This window comes from Diadema antillarum, unplaced genomic scaffold (assembly GCF_040938485.1).
Source record: "Diadema antillarum isolate AM-2024a unplaced genomic scaffold, OU_Dant_1.0 scf00000103, whole genome shotgun sequence".
NCBI lineage: Eukaryota > Metazoa > Echinodermata > Echinoidea > Diadematoida > Diadematidae > Diadema > Diadema antillarum.
The window spans coordinates 3,986,656-4,001,854 of record NW_027270992.1 but is presented as its reverse complement, the minus strand read 5'-3'; the positions used below and the strand labels follow the sequence as shown (position 1 = coordinate 4,001,854).

The 15,199-nt window shown below is 36.4% G+C and overlaps 1 protein-coding gene across 1 annotated transcript; it reads right to left on the bottom strand.

Annotated features, from left to right (window-relative positions):
- Positions 1–470: 470 nt before the first annotated feature.
- Positions 471–14,328, bottom strand: LOC139719025 (methyltransferase-like protein 27). The gene is made up of 5 exons (XM_071630467.1): positions 14,212–14,328; positions 13,246–13,368; positions 3,480–3,618; positions 1,736–1,828; positions 471–649 (listed from the first exon to the last, which is right to left on the bottom strand). Exons 1-5 carry the CDS (start codon positions 14,326–14,328, stop codon positions 471–473), a joined length of 651 nt encoding a protein of 216 aa, XP_071486568.1.
- Positions 14,329–15,199: the final 871 nt, after the last annotated feature.

Below are 15,199 nucleotides of genomic sequence, written 5' to 3'. Positions count from 1 at the left end.
GGTACCCATTTACAGGATTCATACACCTTATTCGACAGTGACATAGTGGGTAAAACATCTTGTCCAAGGACATAAGCACTGGGCGGAAATCGAACTCGGGTCCTCCGATTGGGAGTCGGGAGTCTTAACTTGAATTCTGAGAGCTCTGAGTACATTGTAAAGAACATGCGAGGAACATACAGAACGACCAATCCGAATGGAATGTAAAGCTACTTAGGGGGGGGGGGGGTTATTGACAAAAGTCGAGGGAATTTGACGTTGCACTTCAAAGTCTTCTGAGGTTATATGAATATTCCCCCATACAAAAGCAGTCATTATCTGTTATATGAGTATGTACTGCCCAAGTTCTTGCATTGAAAGAACAACAGAGAGTCCGCCATAACGATCCATTCAGAAGTTATAGAGATTTAAAACCTAACACTGTAATTAAAGACCTTGTGCGTCAACTTTAAATGGCTACATAATCTTATTTACAATACTGTTAATATCAATATGGCCCCATCGTGTCCCTGTGCATACCCGGAAACGTAGTCCACGTCCTGTGAGCATGTTTTGCTCGTCACAAGACTTTCGACAGCTTCCTTGAAATAGAACCCTTCCACCACTTCGTCCAAGAGAACCCGTCTCATTGCAATCAGGATCAAACCACCTGCAAAGTAGAATTTAGTTGAAGAATCAGTCAGACTATCATTGCATTGAGAATACACCATAATTTGCAACACAATATCATCAGCATACAAGGAATAGATAAGGAAATTTAGAAACGGGACCTGACATTTTGATGTAATGAATCTATCGTCAAAATGATTCAATATTACTGAATCAGGCGTTTCACTTTTTTTTTTCGGAAAATTGGAGGATGAGAATCATTGTGATATTCTCATACCAATGCAAAGGATGAAGAAATTTTATCGAAGTAATAGCAGTTAATATAGATAGTTGGATTGTAGTTCTGCATTATTACTATGAAATCAATTTGATTTGATATCAAATCAGATCAAATCAGATGAATTCATGACAGCAAACTGGGTTTTTTATTTTTCCTTTCCTTTCCTTTTCCCCTGTAAGTGCTATCAGTATATTTTTCACGACTGCTTATACTCAGCACATCAAACAGTCGGGGGGGGGGGGGAGCCCCCCCCCCCCTCGACATTTTCCACGACTATTCTTTTCTTTTTTTTTGACCACGGTGTTCGCTGACTTTTTACTTTCAAGTCTCGCACATCTTTTGGCACCATTTTCGGGCATACCGTTACGATGCTGCACGACCTGTTATACATGCCTGTCAGACCGAAAATGGCTAAAAATGTGATTTTGGGTACAAAGTCTATGCAAGTGGACTTTTCTCACCTTATTCATAAAGATATGATGATTTTCACTTTCAAAGGCTGAAATCAATTAATTTTAGCATAATTAGAAAAAATAGATAAGGACAAACTAGCGACAGCTTACTGAGTTTTACCAAAAATATGTTCAAACCGAAACCACTGAATTGTGATTACCATAAAAGGTATTTCTAATGCGAGGTTTACCAAGAGAGAGAGAGAGAGGGGGAGAGAGAGAGAGAGAGACTTTTGATTCCCAAACCCAGATTTTGCCTACCCAAGAAAATTATCATGTGGGTGTAAACGTAAATCTAAGTGTAATTATGTGTATTCAAATTAAATATTGCAACTGCACAGGGAAATTGATTAAATGAAATGAAATCTGTAATTCTGAATCATGTTATACATGCCTGGCTTCACCAGTCTCACGACGTCTTTCAGACCATTCCCATCACAGTGACCCGGAAGGAATGTTCCGCAAGAGATGGCGGCATCAAAAGAATCTGCAAGATAATCGTTATAGAGCCATTAATTGAACAATTATTATCGTCACGATGACGAAATGACCTTTTAGTGAAGAAACCATTAGCACTGTATCACTATGCGATTGAAAATAAAGATGACAAGAAATGACAAGATATACATCAGACCTGATCGAAAAGGAAAGATATATGCACTCACACACTGACTTACACAAGATGATATTAATATCTGTGTGTTTGTGTGTAGATATGTTTGTGAACATACGTTGATGCCATTACAATACTTTTTGACTAACATCATACAGGGGTTAGGGCAATTACCACGATCAGTGAGAGCGTAAGAAGCCTTTACACATAATAATCGTTCAATACGCCACTTTATTATAGTTATAAGATATAATGCATACGCACTCATACATGCAAACATATATACATATTATAAGCAAACATAATCTGATTCAAATGCAAAGGGACATTATTGTTTAGCGAACCGAGTTGCCCGAGACCGAAGAACATTTTACTGATTGAACTGGATCTCACAAGGGTTCGGTCTTTTATCTCAAAATCTTTACCTGGCACAGAGGCCGAAGGTCGAGTTGAAATGGAATTGCACGATGGTGTCCCGTGCATTTGGAGTGATACTAGCTAGAATTATAGTGTATAACAGAGCACGTACCATTTGTTATAGTAGATATAGTATATTTACAAACATAGTATATTTACAACTCTGTTTCATATAACTTATTATATTTTGGATCAAAAATGTATCCTATCCTCTAGAAACTTGATAGATTGAAAGAGCTTCACGTGATAATAGTTATTTTCAGCTATACCAGAAAGTTGACACTCCATAAAGTACTATTTGCAAAATGATGTCACAAAGCAATTCTGAAATTGGGCGCATTGCACCTTTGTACCCGTCACTCTGTGTTATGTAGCATTTTTTAACAATCATTGTGATATCACAGAGCAACTCTGACATCAAGAATGGAAAGTGATATATAAATGAATTATAGTATCATGTAACATTCACAGGTTTCGTTATATTATAACGAAACCTGTGAATGTTACATGATACTATAATTCGACCAATCACAAATCTTGTTATGAATACTCGCCTTACTTTTATATAACACACGCACAAACACACACACACACACACACACACACACACACATATATATATATATATATATATATATATATATACATATATATATATATATAGAGAGAGAGAGAGAGAGAGAGGCAGCATAGAATTCATGCACACTCTTAAACAGAGCGGGAATGGGGTTTTAATTTGGATACTTTATATATATATATATATATATATATATATATATATATGTATATATAATTATTTACTATTTTCAATATGCATGCACGCAAGCCCTGCGGTGCTGCCCCATGCTGTAATAGCCAACCTGAAGAAGGAGGCGTGAAAGCTTATTAAAAATGCATAGGCATTGATGTACAGCGATGTCCATTGGTGTAAACTTCAATCCTTGTGTAACTGTGTATGTAAATAGAGCATACTAATTATATGCTATATTGACAGACACAGTGACACAAGGGTTATACACTTTATATGATACCTGTACTTACTATAAAATATCGACATATTTTTGATATGTATAAAAATAATGAAACCAAGAAATGTTTCGATACTCACTGTCCTCAAGAGGAAGGGGCTGTGGACCAACGAAAGACTCGAGGAGTTCCTTGTAGACGCCCTTGGACCGAGCCACATCAAGGCTAGGCCCCGACGCGTCTACTCCCGTAAGGTTCTTGAAGCCATATTTATTGACAAGCTGTCGAGTCAGAAATTATAATTGAATTAGTCAAGTTAAGTTGTAATGAGATTAAATTTTCATTCTATCTTTGCTCTCTTAATGTACCTAGTAGTTGCGTAATGAATTTCAGTTGATTTATAATGTAGAGAGAAATCGATACAATAAATATATCCAAATTTGAAGTAAATATAATTTTATTACTCATAAATTATGAATAATCCTTACTCGTTTCTCTTTTGCATAGCAAACAAACCTTAACTTAGATTAAGAAAAAGAAATCCTTGTGATTATGATAAAACATGTTTATACAAAAAAGTAACAAAAAATGAAGAAACGATAGTCTTTAAACGCCTGCGGATGGGGTTCGAGTTATTTTATAAAATGATTTTTACTAATCGTCTCGTTATGTTTATTTTTACATCTTGTATAGTTGGGGGAGGGCTTGCAATGATTTCTTGTTCCCATCCATATTCAATGAGCTGTCCAATATGACACAAATGCTGGCAATCAGACCATTGAGACAACGTTTACTGACTGTAAGGACGAAAATTATATCTTCTGTTATAGTAGTCATAAAGGTTCAAAATGATCTGCCAGGGTAATCACATTCTCATATCATTCGAGGGATATCTCTAACACCTTATCACCCCACCCCATCCCCCTAACTCATAATCAGGCAGGTCAAATGTGGTGATTATGACATTACAGACAATACATCCACTATTTTTATATGAATGACAAATGATTAACTATCCAGCTTATAAACAATGACTTAGGCAAAATGTCAATTCAAGCTCCTCTTGCTCATAGGAGTGATATAAGATGGGTTTGCAATTCATTCCTCGACAGATACACTCTTTGTCCCGTCCCTTTAATACCCGCGATCACGAATCTAATACCCTTATACCCTGTAGTTTATACTTTGTAGTTGAATTCGATTTCCCAAAAACAAATCTTACCATAGCCTTTTTAGACTTTAGGAAAAAAGATTAGGGAGTGAGGTTAATTTATGTAAGTACATCTATAATAATAACTGTTTGATGGCAAAAAGGGAATATGGTGTGTTACTTTGAAGTTTATACTTTGTAGTTGAATTCAATTTCCAAAAACCGAAAACCTACATAACCTTTGAGACTTTAGGAAAAAGAATTAGGGCGAGAGGTAATTCATGTAAGTGAATGATGACTGTTTGATGGCAAAAAGGGAATATGGTGTGTTGAAATGATCACCAGTACATGCTATTGACATGATGATAGTACCATATGATATATCATGACGTCCATGACCGTCATCACAGTCACAATCTATGCGCCCAGTCAATATTTGACAGAGCGCCATGGTAGCTCTCTAGAGAATGGAAAGAAAAGGTTATCGGACAATGAACAATCGAAAAATAATAATGTGCTTTATCATTTCGAGTACTCTTCATATATATCATAATTACGTCAAGTCCCATTTATTTCTCTTTAGTAGAAAGAAGTGTAGTGATAAGTCAGGGTTCAGTCGATAGGTAAGATAGAATCCTATATAGAAACCCTACTGGAAAGAACAGTGTCTCGCAGTGTGAAACACAGAGCGAACAAATTGTGAACACAGTGTTAAATTCGAGCGTTTTCACATTGGATTGTGTACACGTTCTGATACAATTTGAGCGTTTTCACATATAAGTGAACATTTCGTGAAAACGCTGTGGGACACTATGTTCTCTCCAGCAGAGAAAACAGAGAGGGGGAGAAAGAGAGGGAGGGAGAGCGAATGGAAGTTATAGGGAGTAATCAAATAAGAAAGAATGAACACGTTGTAAGCCCCAACAAGATCAACGGTAAAATGGAAAATATAGAGCAAAGATTTTATAATACTCGACAATCATAAGCAAGCTTCTGTTCGTTTATCGATCAAATAGCTTTAAACCCGACGAGAGCGTCGACATATACATTAAAGCCAGCCAGGTTTCACAGTATTGTGACTTGAATAAATAAGGTATAGACTCTATACTCAAAACAACTGAAAGATACCTGCATTTAAGATAAAATGTATGTTGACCTCTATTGATGCCTTTTGGTCTGTATACATAACTGTATCACTAAATACTTCTGAAAAAAAAAAACATTCAAAACATTCTTACTTTTTCTGCGAGCTGGTCAGCTCCACCTCTATACACACAAAATGAAAATCCTTCAAATAATCTTTATTCATATTCTAGCTGAGACATCATCTTGTAACACTTTAACTGAACGATAGAAAAAGCTACGTGCCATAAAAGGATAGTATAGCTTTAGTCGAGACCTAACATCAGGTTTATAATTTTTTTGTGTGATATAATGAGAAACCTCTCATGAAATATGAAAGAGCATGTAATTCCAAGAAGGATTCAACGTTTATTTGATGAAAATTGGTCTTGAAATGGCTGAGATATAAAAAAAATAACACACGATCCTAATAAAATTGACAGGCCACGACTTTTGTTAATATCTCTTTGTTTTATCTTGTGTTTGGATATCTCAGTCATTTCAAACCGATTTTCATCAAATACACTTTTGATTCCTCTTATAGAATATTGCTCTTTGACATTGGTAGACTGGTTCCTAAATATCTCGCAAAACGTATACAAGCTGACTCCTCACCTCAACTAGTACTATGCTATTGCCATACCTTATGATTCACAGTATAAGTCCATGACGGATATAGAAAGAAGCATCATATTGATTGCACTTTAAGGAGAATGGTAAAGGGATGCACCAAGATACTTTATGGTTACACATGAGGACTACATGATGCCAATACAAATCTCAGTCATTTGAATCTCATATTTCGTATATGGTTAGAAACCTGCCACTCTGTCCATTCATGCACCACCATTTGGTACGGATGCCGTGGCGATTCTCCCTTTGCCATTTTTCAATATGGCCGCCATGTGATATAGCAATGCTGTGTATTTTGGAAACTATAAGTCCGATTGTCGTGATTCTTGTACCAAACTATAAGTTTTGAGGGTCAAGGATTCCAATAAAATAATTTTTGAGAGGATAAAACCATGGCAACCTACTTATTGGCGGCCATTTTGAAAAAAATATGGCCACCATGCTGGATATAACATATCCTTAAAACGTATGGACAAAGGGTCATGACTCTGGTACCAACTTATATGTTTTGGGGGTCAAGGATTCTGATAAATTCAACTGTAAGTGAATATGAATCGTTTCATCCTACGTTTTGGCGGCCATTTTAATAAATATGGCTGTCATACAACAGATAATGAATATTGCATATCTTCGAACTCAAAAGATATATAATCATGATTCAAGTGTAAAAGTATAGTTTTGGGGTGAAGGTTTTCAATATAATGATGTTTTAGCAAAGTGAATAGGTTCATCACATCCTTTGTTTTGACGGCCATTTAATAAATAGCGTACGAGTGTTATGAAAGCGGGATGCCCATTGTGGATTGATTCTGGTGTAAACGTTTGTTTTAGGGGTCAACAATTACTTGTTCACTCATTTTAAGTATTCTAATGTGGAACATCTGGGCATATTTAACTTTGTAAGCATTTTGGAAAATATGCTCAACTTCCTTTATAGGATTTCTGTGTGTACAGTGTATGTGAAAAACATGATCTTCACAATTTCATGTCTGAAGTACATTTTAATCAAGATTATACATTTTCTAGAAATATAGACTCTCGCTTTCTCTGGTCCCTGGACTATGGAATGAAAATCATAGTTTCCAACCAATATGGTATATCTGTTTTCTTTGGAAACATGACACTAAGTGTGAGAAAACTTCTAAAACTTCTTGGGTCACTTACATCAAATGTAAACACACTACATGTATGTCTATAAAATCCATGATTGACCAGGCTGTTCTGATACTTATAACTACACTGAATCTCATACATCAAACGATAAAGTAAATAGTGGCAGTGGGCAGGTCCTTCTGGTCCTGTACGGGTAGAGAGACGTCCCCGCCCTCCACGAGTCTCCCGCTGCCTTGCGGGCAGTTTTTTGGTTAATCAAAGGCTAGGGAGTAAACCTTATCCAAATCCGGAGCGGAACTCCTAAGGCGGTTAGGTGTTGTAGTTCATCATCTCTCCGGCAAATATAATAGGTATTATACAATACATCTTTATAGGTTTACATCTAATTGTCATTTGCAGCTCCACATGAGTCTACTAGCAAAATATAAACTACACTTTACAAGAAAAATTATGCTAATTTATGAATTTAAGGAAAACCTCAAAGAAATACAAATTTTTAGGTTCATAATTATTGGAAGATAAAACTGCAGAATAAAATATTCAGTAAATCGATCTTACTTACCGGCACCAGTAGAAATACTGAAGAAGTTCTCTAAAGCGCACCTGCATCTATATATGCATTCACGTTCATCACCGCTCATCAATGGATGATCAGGAACAATAATTGTTTTGGATTGTCAGAGCTAATTCGATTCCTTCATATGATTTCTTATAATGTTGTGTAACTGTTTTGACAAGGTTCATACTATGAAATAATGATCAAGAACTGAAAAAAAACCTTTAGAAATCAGTAGGTCTTATAAGACTGCAATTATCATGTCTTTGTGGCTGGAAACTATGACAGTACACTAATTGTACTCTCCTGTCTATGCATCCAAAATTGGGGGGAAAGTCTTCTTTTCCATTCTCACCATTTTATTCTACCTTTGATATTCAACATAATTATCTTTAGTATTCTAGGTATGCAACAATTGTACTTATGTGATGTTCAATACCTACTTGAATAGTGAATGTGATAGAGGTATGGTCAATCAACAACAATCAATGAACAATAAAGAACTAAACGCCGCAACAACATAGGAGGTTCATTTACCAATAATAGGTGAACGATTCTTGTCAATGGGACAATACATATGGCAAGTGAGGGTGTATATATAATATATACACTACAGGTTGGCCCCTCAGAAAATGGAAACGAATATTTTTTCAAAACCAAAACGAAATTGTCCAATTTGGTTGAGTACTTTTCTTTCTAGACATGTTTTTGTTAATCATTAATTTCTTACTTTATTTTATCAAAGCTCAGCAACGGAGACTACTCAACAATTGAAGGTCTATTTTCGACAATAATCCTATTCAAACATTCCACATTGTGATGTGCGGCCTCGATTCTTTGTTAGTCTCCCAAGGCAGTGGCTTTTGTTCGATGCTGAAATTTGTTGAATTGAGCTAAGAAATTTACGCTCGACCCGTCTTTACAAAAACATCTGTAGAATGAAAACTACTCAACCAAATCGAGGGATTTTGGTGTCATTCTTCTTCTAGATAAATTCTCTACAACTCTATGTCATTCATTTTGGCATCAAAGTAATGCAAATGTGCAGATATTTGCGAAAACTCGCGTTTCCGTTAATTCTAGGCCACACTGTATATAATGTGTGTGTGTGTGTGTGTGTGTGCATACTCTATGTAGTGCATCAGTCATATTTATCAAAATGGACATGAAAACGAAATGTGTTAGTTCTATTCATCAACAAATGCTTGTTTAAAATCATTGACCCCAATTAGTTTCAAAGACGTACAGTAAAGTATATATTGCGGTGGCCATGTTTTAAAATGGCAGCCAAAACATAGGATGCGATGGTTGTATACACGAAAAGATGTATCCATTTAAATAAATGAATCTCAAAAACATATTTTTGTTCCAGAATCATGAAGATGCATCCATTGGTTTTAAAGATATATGAATAGAATGTAGAGCGGCAGCCACGTTTAACTGGAGGGAGGCCATATTTATTAAATGGCCGCCAAAACAAAGGATGTGATGAACCTATTCACTTTGCTAAAACATCATTATATTGAAAACCTTCACCCAAAAACTATACTTTTACACTTGAATCGGGATTATATATCTTTTGAGTTCGAAGATATACAATATTCATTATCTGTTGTATGGCAGCCATATGTATTAAAATGGCCGCCAAAACGTAGGATGAAACGATTCATATTCACTTACAGTTGAATTTATCAGAATCCTTGACCCCCAAAACATATAAGTTGGTACCAGAGTCATGACCCTTTGTCCATACGTTTTAAGGATATGTTATATCTAGCATGGTGGCCATATTTTTTCAAAATGGCCGCCAATAAGTAGGTTGCCATGGTTTTATCCTTTCAAAAATTATTCTATTGGAATCCTTGACCCTCAAAACCTATACTTTGGTACAAGAATCACGACAATCGGACTTATAGTTTCCAAAATACACAGCATTGCTATATCACATGGCGGCCATTTTGAAAAATGGCCGCCACGGCCGCCACAGGCAGAATCAGAGTGGCTTCCATATCAGAAATGACTTGTATTGGCATCATGTACATGTGTACCAAGTATGGTGCTTTTACCATAATGTGCATGATTCACCCTATATGTGGTCTATATCCGCTAGACTAATCCTTTAAAGATTTATTTACAACGGACACATCATTATTAAGATGGTTACGGAATGTCAAATTCACGAAACAAGAATATCGCTCGGAACAACAAATGCGAAATACGGAACACTGGGGATGCCATCACGTTACAACACTACTGTATATAGGTTTCTTCACAATCATCAATGATCATATCCATTATGAAATAATATTTTTGGTGGAGAATTCAGTAACGATACAATCCCTTTACCCGCCCACCACCTTGTAAAAATCACATGGCATTGGAATGATACATAGAGAGATACAAAGAGAGTTTTATTCCTGTTTCAGCAAAAGGAAGTCGCGTTTAGTTTTAAACACAGGTGAAAAGGGAGACACCATTACATTGTCTGATTTGAAAAGAAGTATGTTGTTGTCACCAATATTAGCAATTTTTTGAGAACACAATAATTATGAAAAAATTTTCTACTCTAAGAGTCGTATTGCATTCTGACCTTTGTGCTATTTCTATCTTTCTATCTGTCTATCTGTCGATATGTATATATATATATATATATATCCACATCTATTTATCTTAATATTATCTATCTCCATAACATAAGGCGATACGGTAGTTTTGTATTCGATTATTCTTATATGAATACCTTCAGTGAATAATAAAGTAAAATGAAATCAGTTTGGGAGGAACCGGTATAACACGATAGTTTTTTTTAAATAAATGAATAAATGCATAAACATTCTTAAACCCTTAAAATATATAAAAGCAGACTTCTGTATACAACACGACTCACAATCTCAATACAATCTCGACCTTCCAGCATGGTTGGCCGCTGGGCAAGACACAGAGTATTTCAGGCCCCGCGTGAAACGCTCTGCCGACGGGGCTTTGGGTGTACGTTTTCCCTTCTTGAGTGGCAAAGAACCAATGAAAAAAGTGACGAAAGACAAGAAAGGGGAAAAATGATCATACATATAGCGGTTAGCAAATTGAATACTAGCTGCGGTGTATTATAGCAGAATTGAAATCATCTCATGTTGTTACTTGTGTTGTCAACTGGAGACAGCTTTTAGTTGCGCTCGTTCTGTCTGGCATAACTTTTTGAATAATTTAATGCACCATGGTGTATCGGGCAAACACAATTGCAGAGCCTCATTAACCTTTGTGCCATGCATGTGTTTCCTATAAGATAAGATAGTTATTTGTACTCTTCTTCTGGTTCTTGCGTAACTTACAGCTGTATTGTTGTTTCCTTTGTAAACAACTTAAATGTTCATGAAGAGTTCATTTTTTTTTATTATTGTCTTGCAGGAGTGGGTGTCTGACGTTCTGTATGGTCCTTATTTCTTTTCTTGAATTGTATTATGATAGCTAATTATACAACTTATGCACATGTTATAACCTTGTCTGCAGCCTTATTCAGCGATTTTTTGGTGCATGTGCCGGGTGGGTGATCTTTTCTAAAGAAATATTGCCCGCTTTTATGTTCAAAGCGAACATAAACTGTTTCATGTGTATTTAATCAGATCTACGTTCGAAATAGGGCACCTCGACTCCCGGAAAAAGTTGAATTCAGGCAATTAAGCAGAAGATTTTACATGGAAGTTAATCGTGCAATGACTTTGTTACTATCTTCCAGACAAGACAGTGTGAAGTGAAGATATAAGGAGCTAAGTGTCACGTGTAGAAGCACAACGTTATGAGCGCATTCACAATCTCACACTCTAACCCCCCCCCCCCGCCTTTAGATGGTTAAAGGGACATTCCAGACGATTTTCATAATTTCACATCATGTAGTACATAAATCGACAACTCCATATACAGATTTGTAGAATTTATTGTGGTTCTTGAAAAGAGAAACAATAGTGTGAAAAACCTTAAACAAATTACACTGAAAAAGGATGATGACATAGGAGGTTCACATATTTCAGAAATGTCGCAGTGTAATTCCATTACAATACCGATTGCTTGCAAGTTCACCTGTGTATAATCTATGCATGCCTTCGTCTTTTGTTCTGCTTCCTTGAGCCCCAACTCATGCATTCTTATGGTGACTCTGCCATGTCATCATCCTTGTTCATTGCAATTTGTTTTAAATTTTGAAAATATTCTTATTCTTCATCCCAATTATCACAAATTCTGAAACTCTGTCCTCAGTGTAACTAATTTATAGTTGTTCAAATGTAAAAATCTGAAAATCATCCGGAGGTCTCCTTTAACTGTTCAAATATCAAATAACAATCCGAAGAAGGCTGATACGGTTGCTTTATATCATAGAACTCACATGATTTACAACTGAATTCAAAACAATATTACATAATACATATCTGCTTATATGCATGACTATTATAACATACAACGCAATCTTATAGAAATAAAACCCCACTTCTCCAAATGTTATTGACGTATATGTGTGCAAACTGGTCGTCAACGATAATCAAAGTGCTAATCTGGCTTTGAATCTTGCCCAGCTCTAACATTATTAAGTGGACGAGATGAGTAATAACTCACGACTGGTCCTCAATTGGCTCAGCTAGTAATGAAATAAAAAGAAAAAGAACAAAAATGGGTACATCGTATCGCTATATCCTTTAACAGAGTGACCAATATCAAATGACGCAAGTGAAACCGTGCCGACACTGCGGAAACGACCCTGCGTATATCACTCCATGTTATTACGTTACAAAAACTTTTGTGTTTTTTTTTTCAACCATAATTCCATCTCAGGTATACACGTCACGTCTTATAAAAACACACCAAAAACATAAACAAGTGAAAAAATAAAACAACAAAAAAAATTAATAAATAAATGAATATAGATAAAAACCAAAACGGATCCAGTGAGGTCACAGAATTACATTCATGTCGTGAAAAGCCTTTAACGTTCTATGTGGCAGTACGCAGATCGGCTACATGGACATAAAACTTTCCGCTTTCTTTCTTTCTTTTCGTTCTCTTTCTCGCATCTGAACCTCTTTACTCTTCGTACATCATCTCAAGCTATTTTGTTGTTATTCATCCATCACAAGAGAAAATTTCTATTAAGTTATATGAACCAAACCAATAGATAAATCACGTTAGAAGCTGGAAATTAGGAATGACTCTTAGATGATAACTCACATAATTATGTGAGCGATGATGTAAGAGAAACAAACCGTCGTGCATACAATGACAATGAAATCAAATCTCAAAACGCATTCTTGTCATTATTAGAGACGATGTATACATGAGGACGATTACCTCTTCTCCGACAAGTCCAGTACCCGCACCAACGTCTAGTATTTTGGCATCTTTGTTGCTCAGTACCTCGTTCATCTTCTTCGCCACGAGTCTCGGTCCGAAATATTCCTGCTCCACGACTTCCTATCCCAAACAAGAAGCACAGATACCAACCATCATAGCATCACCGCAATTATTCCATCTTTTTCTTGCCTCACTGTTTCCCTTTCACTGACTACTTTTTTTCTTTTTTGCACTGCCAATACGCAGTAGATCCTCTAGGCTGGTGAAAGTACTAGTATATTGTGTAGAAACGAATAAATAGAACAATTGGCTTACGACTCTCTCCATTCTAAATCTGTAATGCTCTCCTATTCATTAACCATTTTATTATTATTATTATTATTATCATTATCATTATCATATTATTATTATTATCATCATCATCATTATTATTATTATCATTATCATTATCATCATTACTATTACTATTATTTTTACTGTTATTATTATCATCATTTTTATCATTATTATTTATTCACACGTGGAAATTGTCATCGTTGCGTACCTCAGAGCGTTAACGAGAAAATTTGCGAATCTCTTCTTCCCCCGAATAAAGGACAAACATGGAATATCTGTGCCAAGGCGTCAAAACGTATCTAGGGGCGTCAATGTTGCAGAGAGAGTCTATGTGGAATATCTAATAGCATACCAACAGACTCCATAGCCATTTTCTCCTTATCTTAAAACAATAAAAATTCAAAATGGCTAAATGACAATGCGTGAAATAAAATCAAAGAGTTGAGAGCTTGCAAATACGCCGCCCGTTTAGTCTGACCGCATGCCACCCGTATCGTGATCATGATTCAGGAGCCTCTTTGCTGTCTTCAGCGAGCGTGTATTAAGGTGTGTTTTCGGCAAGTCAACTAGTCCGAAATTCGGACTATAGGTGACTTGCCCCGAGAACATGAAGTTGAAGGATGGTACCTTGTCATAGTCGCCTTTCTGGACCCAGTCATCGTAGAAAGCTTGTCGTTTCTCCAGCTCTAAATTCATATACTGCTTGTAATTATCACGGTATATATCGGCAAATTTCTCCGCCATTTCTTCGACTCCTCGGCAGATCAAAGTAGATATACCCTGGAATTAATCTGAGACCGATCGTGCGACGATACTACCTCAATCGACGCAGGTCTACAACGTATTCGTGGCTTGATCAACAATGAAGTCTTTTCTACTTGTGGTCCGGAGATGGTGGACTTTATTCTCTCACTTGTGCTGGATCCCGGGGCTGGATCATTGATTTTATTGAGCGTTATCTGTGGCGGAGACCGGTCCATGACCCTGAAATTGGAGGGTTGGGGAGGTGTTCACTATGATTTACGCCAGAGAGGCGGGGGGGGGGGGGGGGGGGGGGGAGCTCCAACCTCCTCCTGGTGACCCAGGCCTGACGATTATGGATACCATTCCTTTGGAAAGTTACTTAACGGATATATACATGTTGTAGTATTTTATACATGTATGTACGTATGTATTTATGTATATTATGTATATCATACATGTATGTAGGTCTATTTAATGTATCCCTCATTATAATGATATCCTTTCATGCCTGTTAATGATTTTTGATGTGTCCGAATAACGTAACATTGTTAATTGGATATTGGGGATGCTGAAAACAAAATGGCAGTGGATAAAGATGTGTTATACACCATGACGACATTCATGGTATAGTGCACTTATGTATCATGAATGTCGTCATTCGTATACGATTAATCCATGCGTGTGTTTTTTGTGTTTTTGTTTGTTTGTTTGTTTGTGTGTGTGTGTTTCGTTTTGTTTCTTCTATTGACCTCAGATCATGCGAGCGACGGCATGCAGAACATTTGAACTCACTCAATGGGAGGTACACGTGCACATGATGTTTGAAGGCCCTATACAGAAGTATGATTATCATACCATGAACTCTGACACG

Coding starts and splice junctions, on each gene's coding strand:
- LOC139719025 (XM_071630467.1), bottom strand. CDS start 14,328: ATGGCGGAGAAATTTGCCGATATATACCGTGATAATTACAAGCAGTAT. Junction 1,829..3,479: donor GCCCCTTCCTCTTGAGGACA/GTGAGTATCGAA, acceptor ATTATCTTGCAG/ATTCTTTTGATGCCGCCATC. Junction 650..1,735: donor CGTGAGACTGGTGAAGCCAG/GCATGTATAACA, acceptor TCTACTTTGCAG/GTGGTTTGATCCTGATTGCA.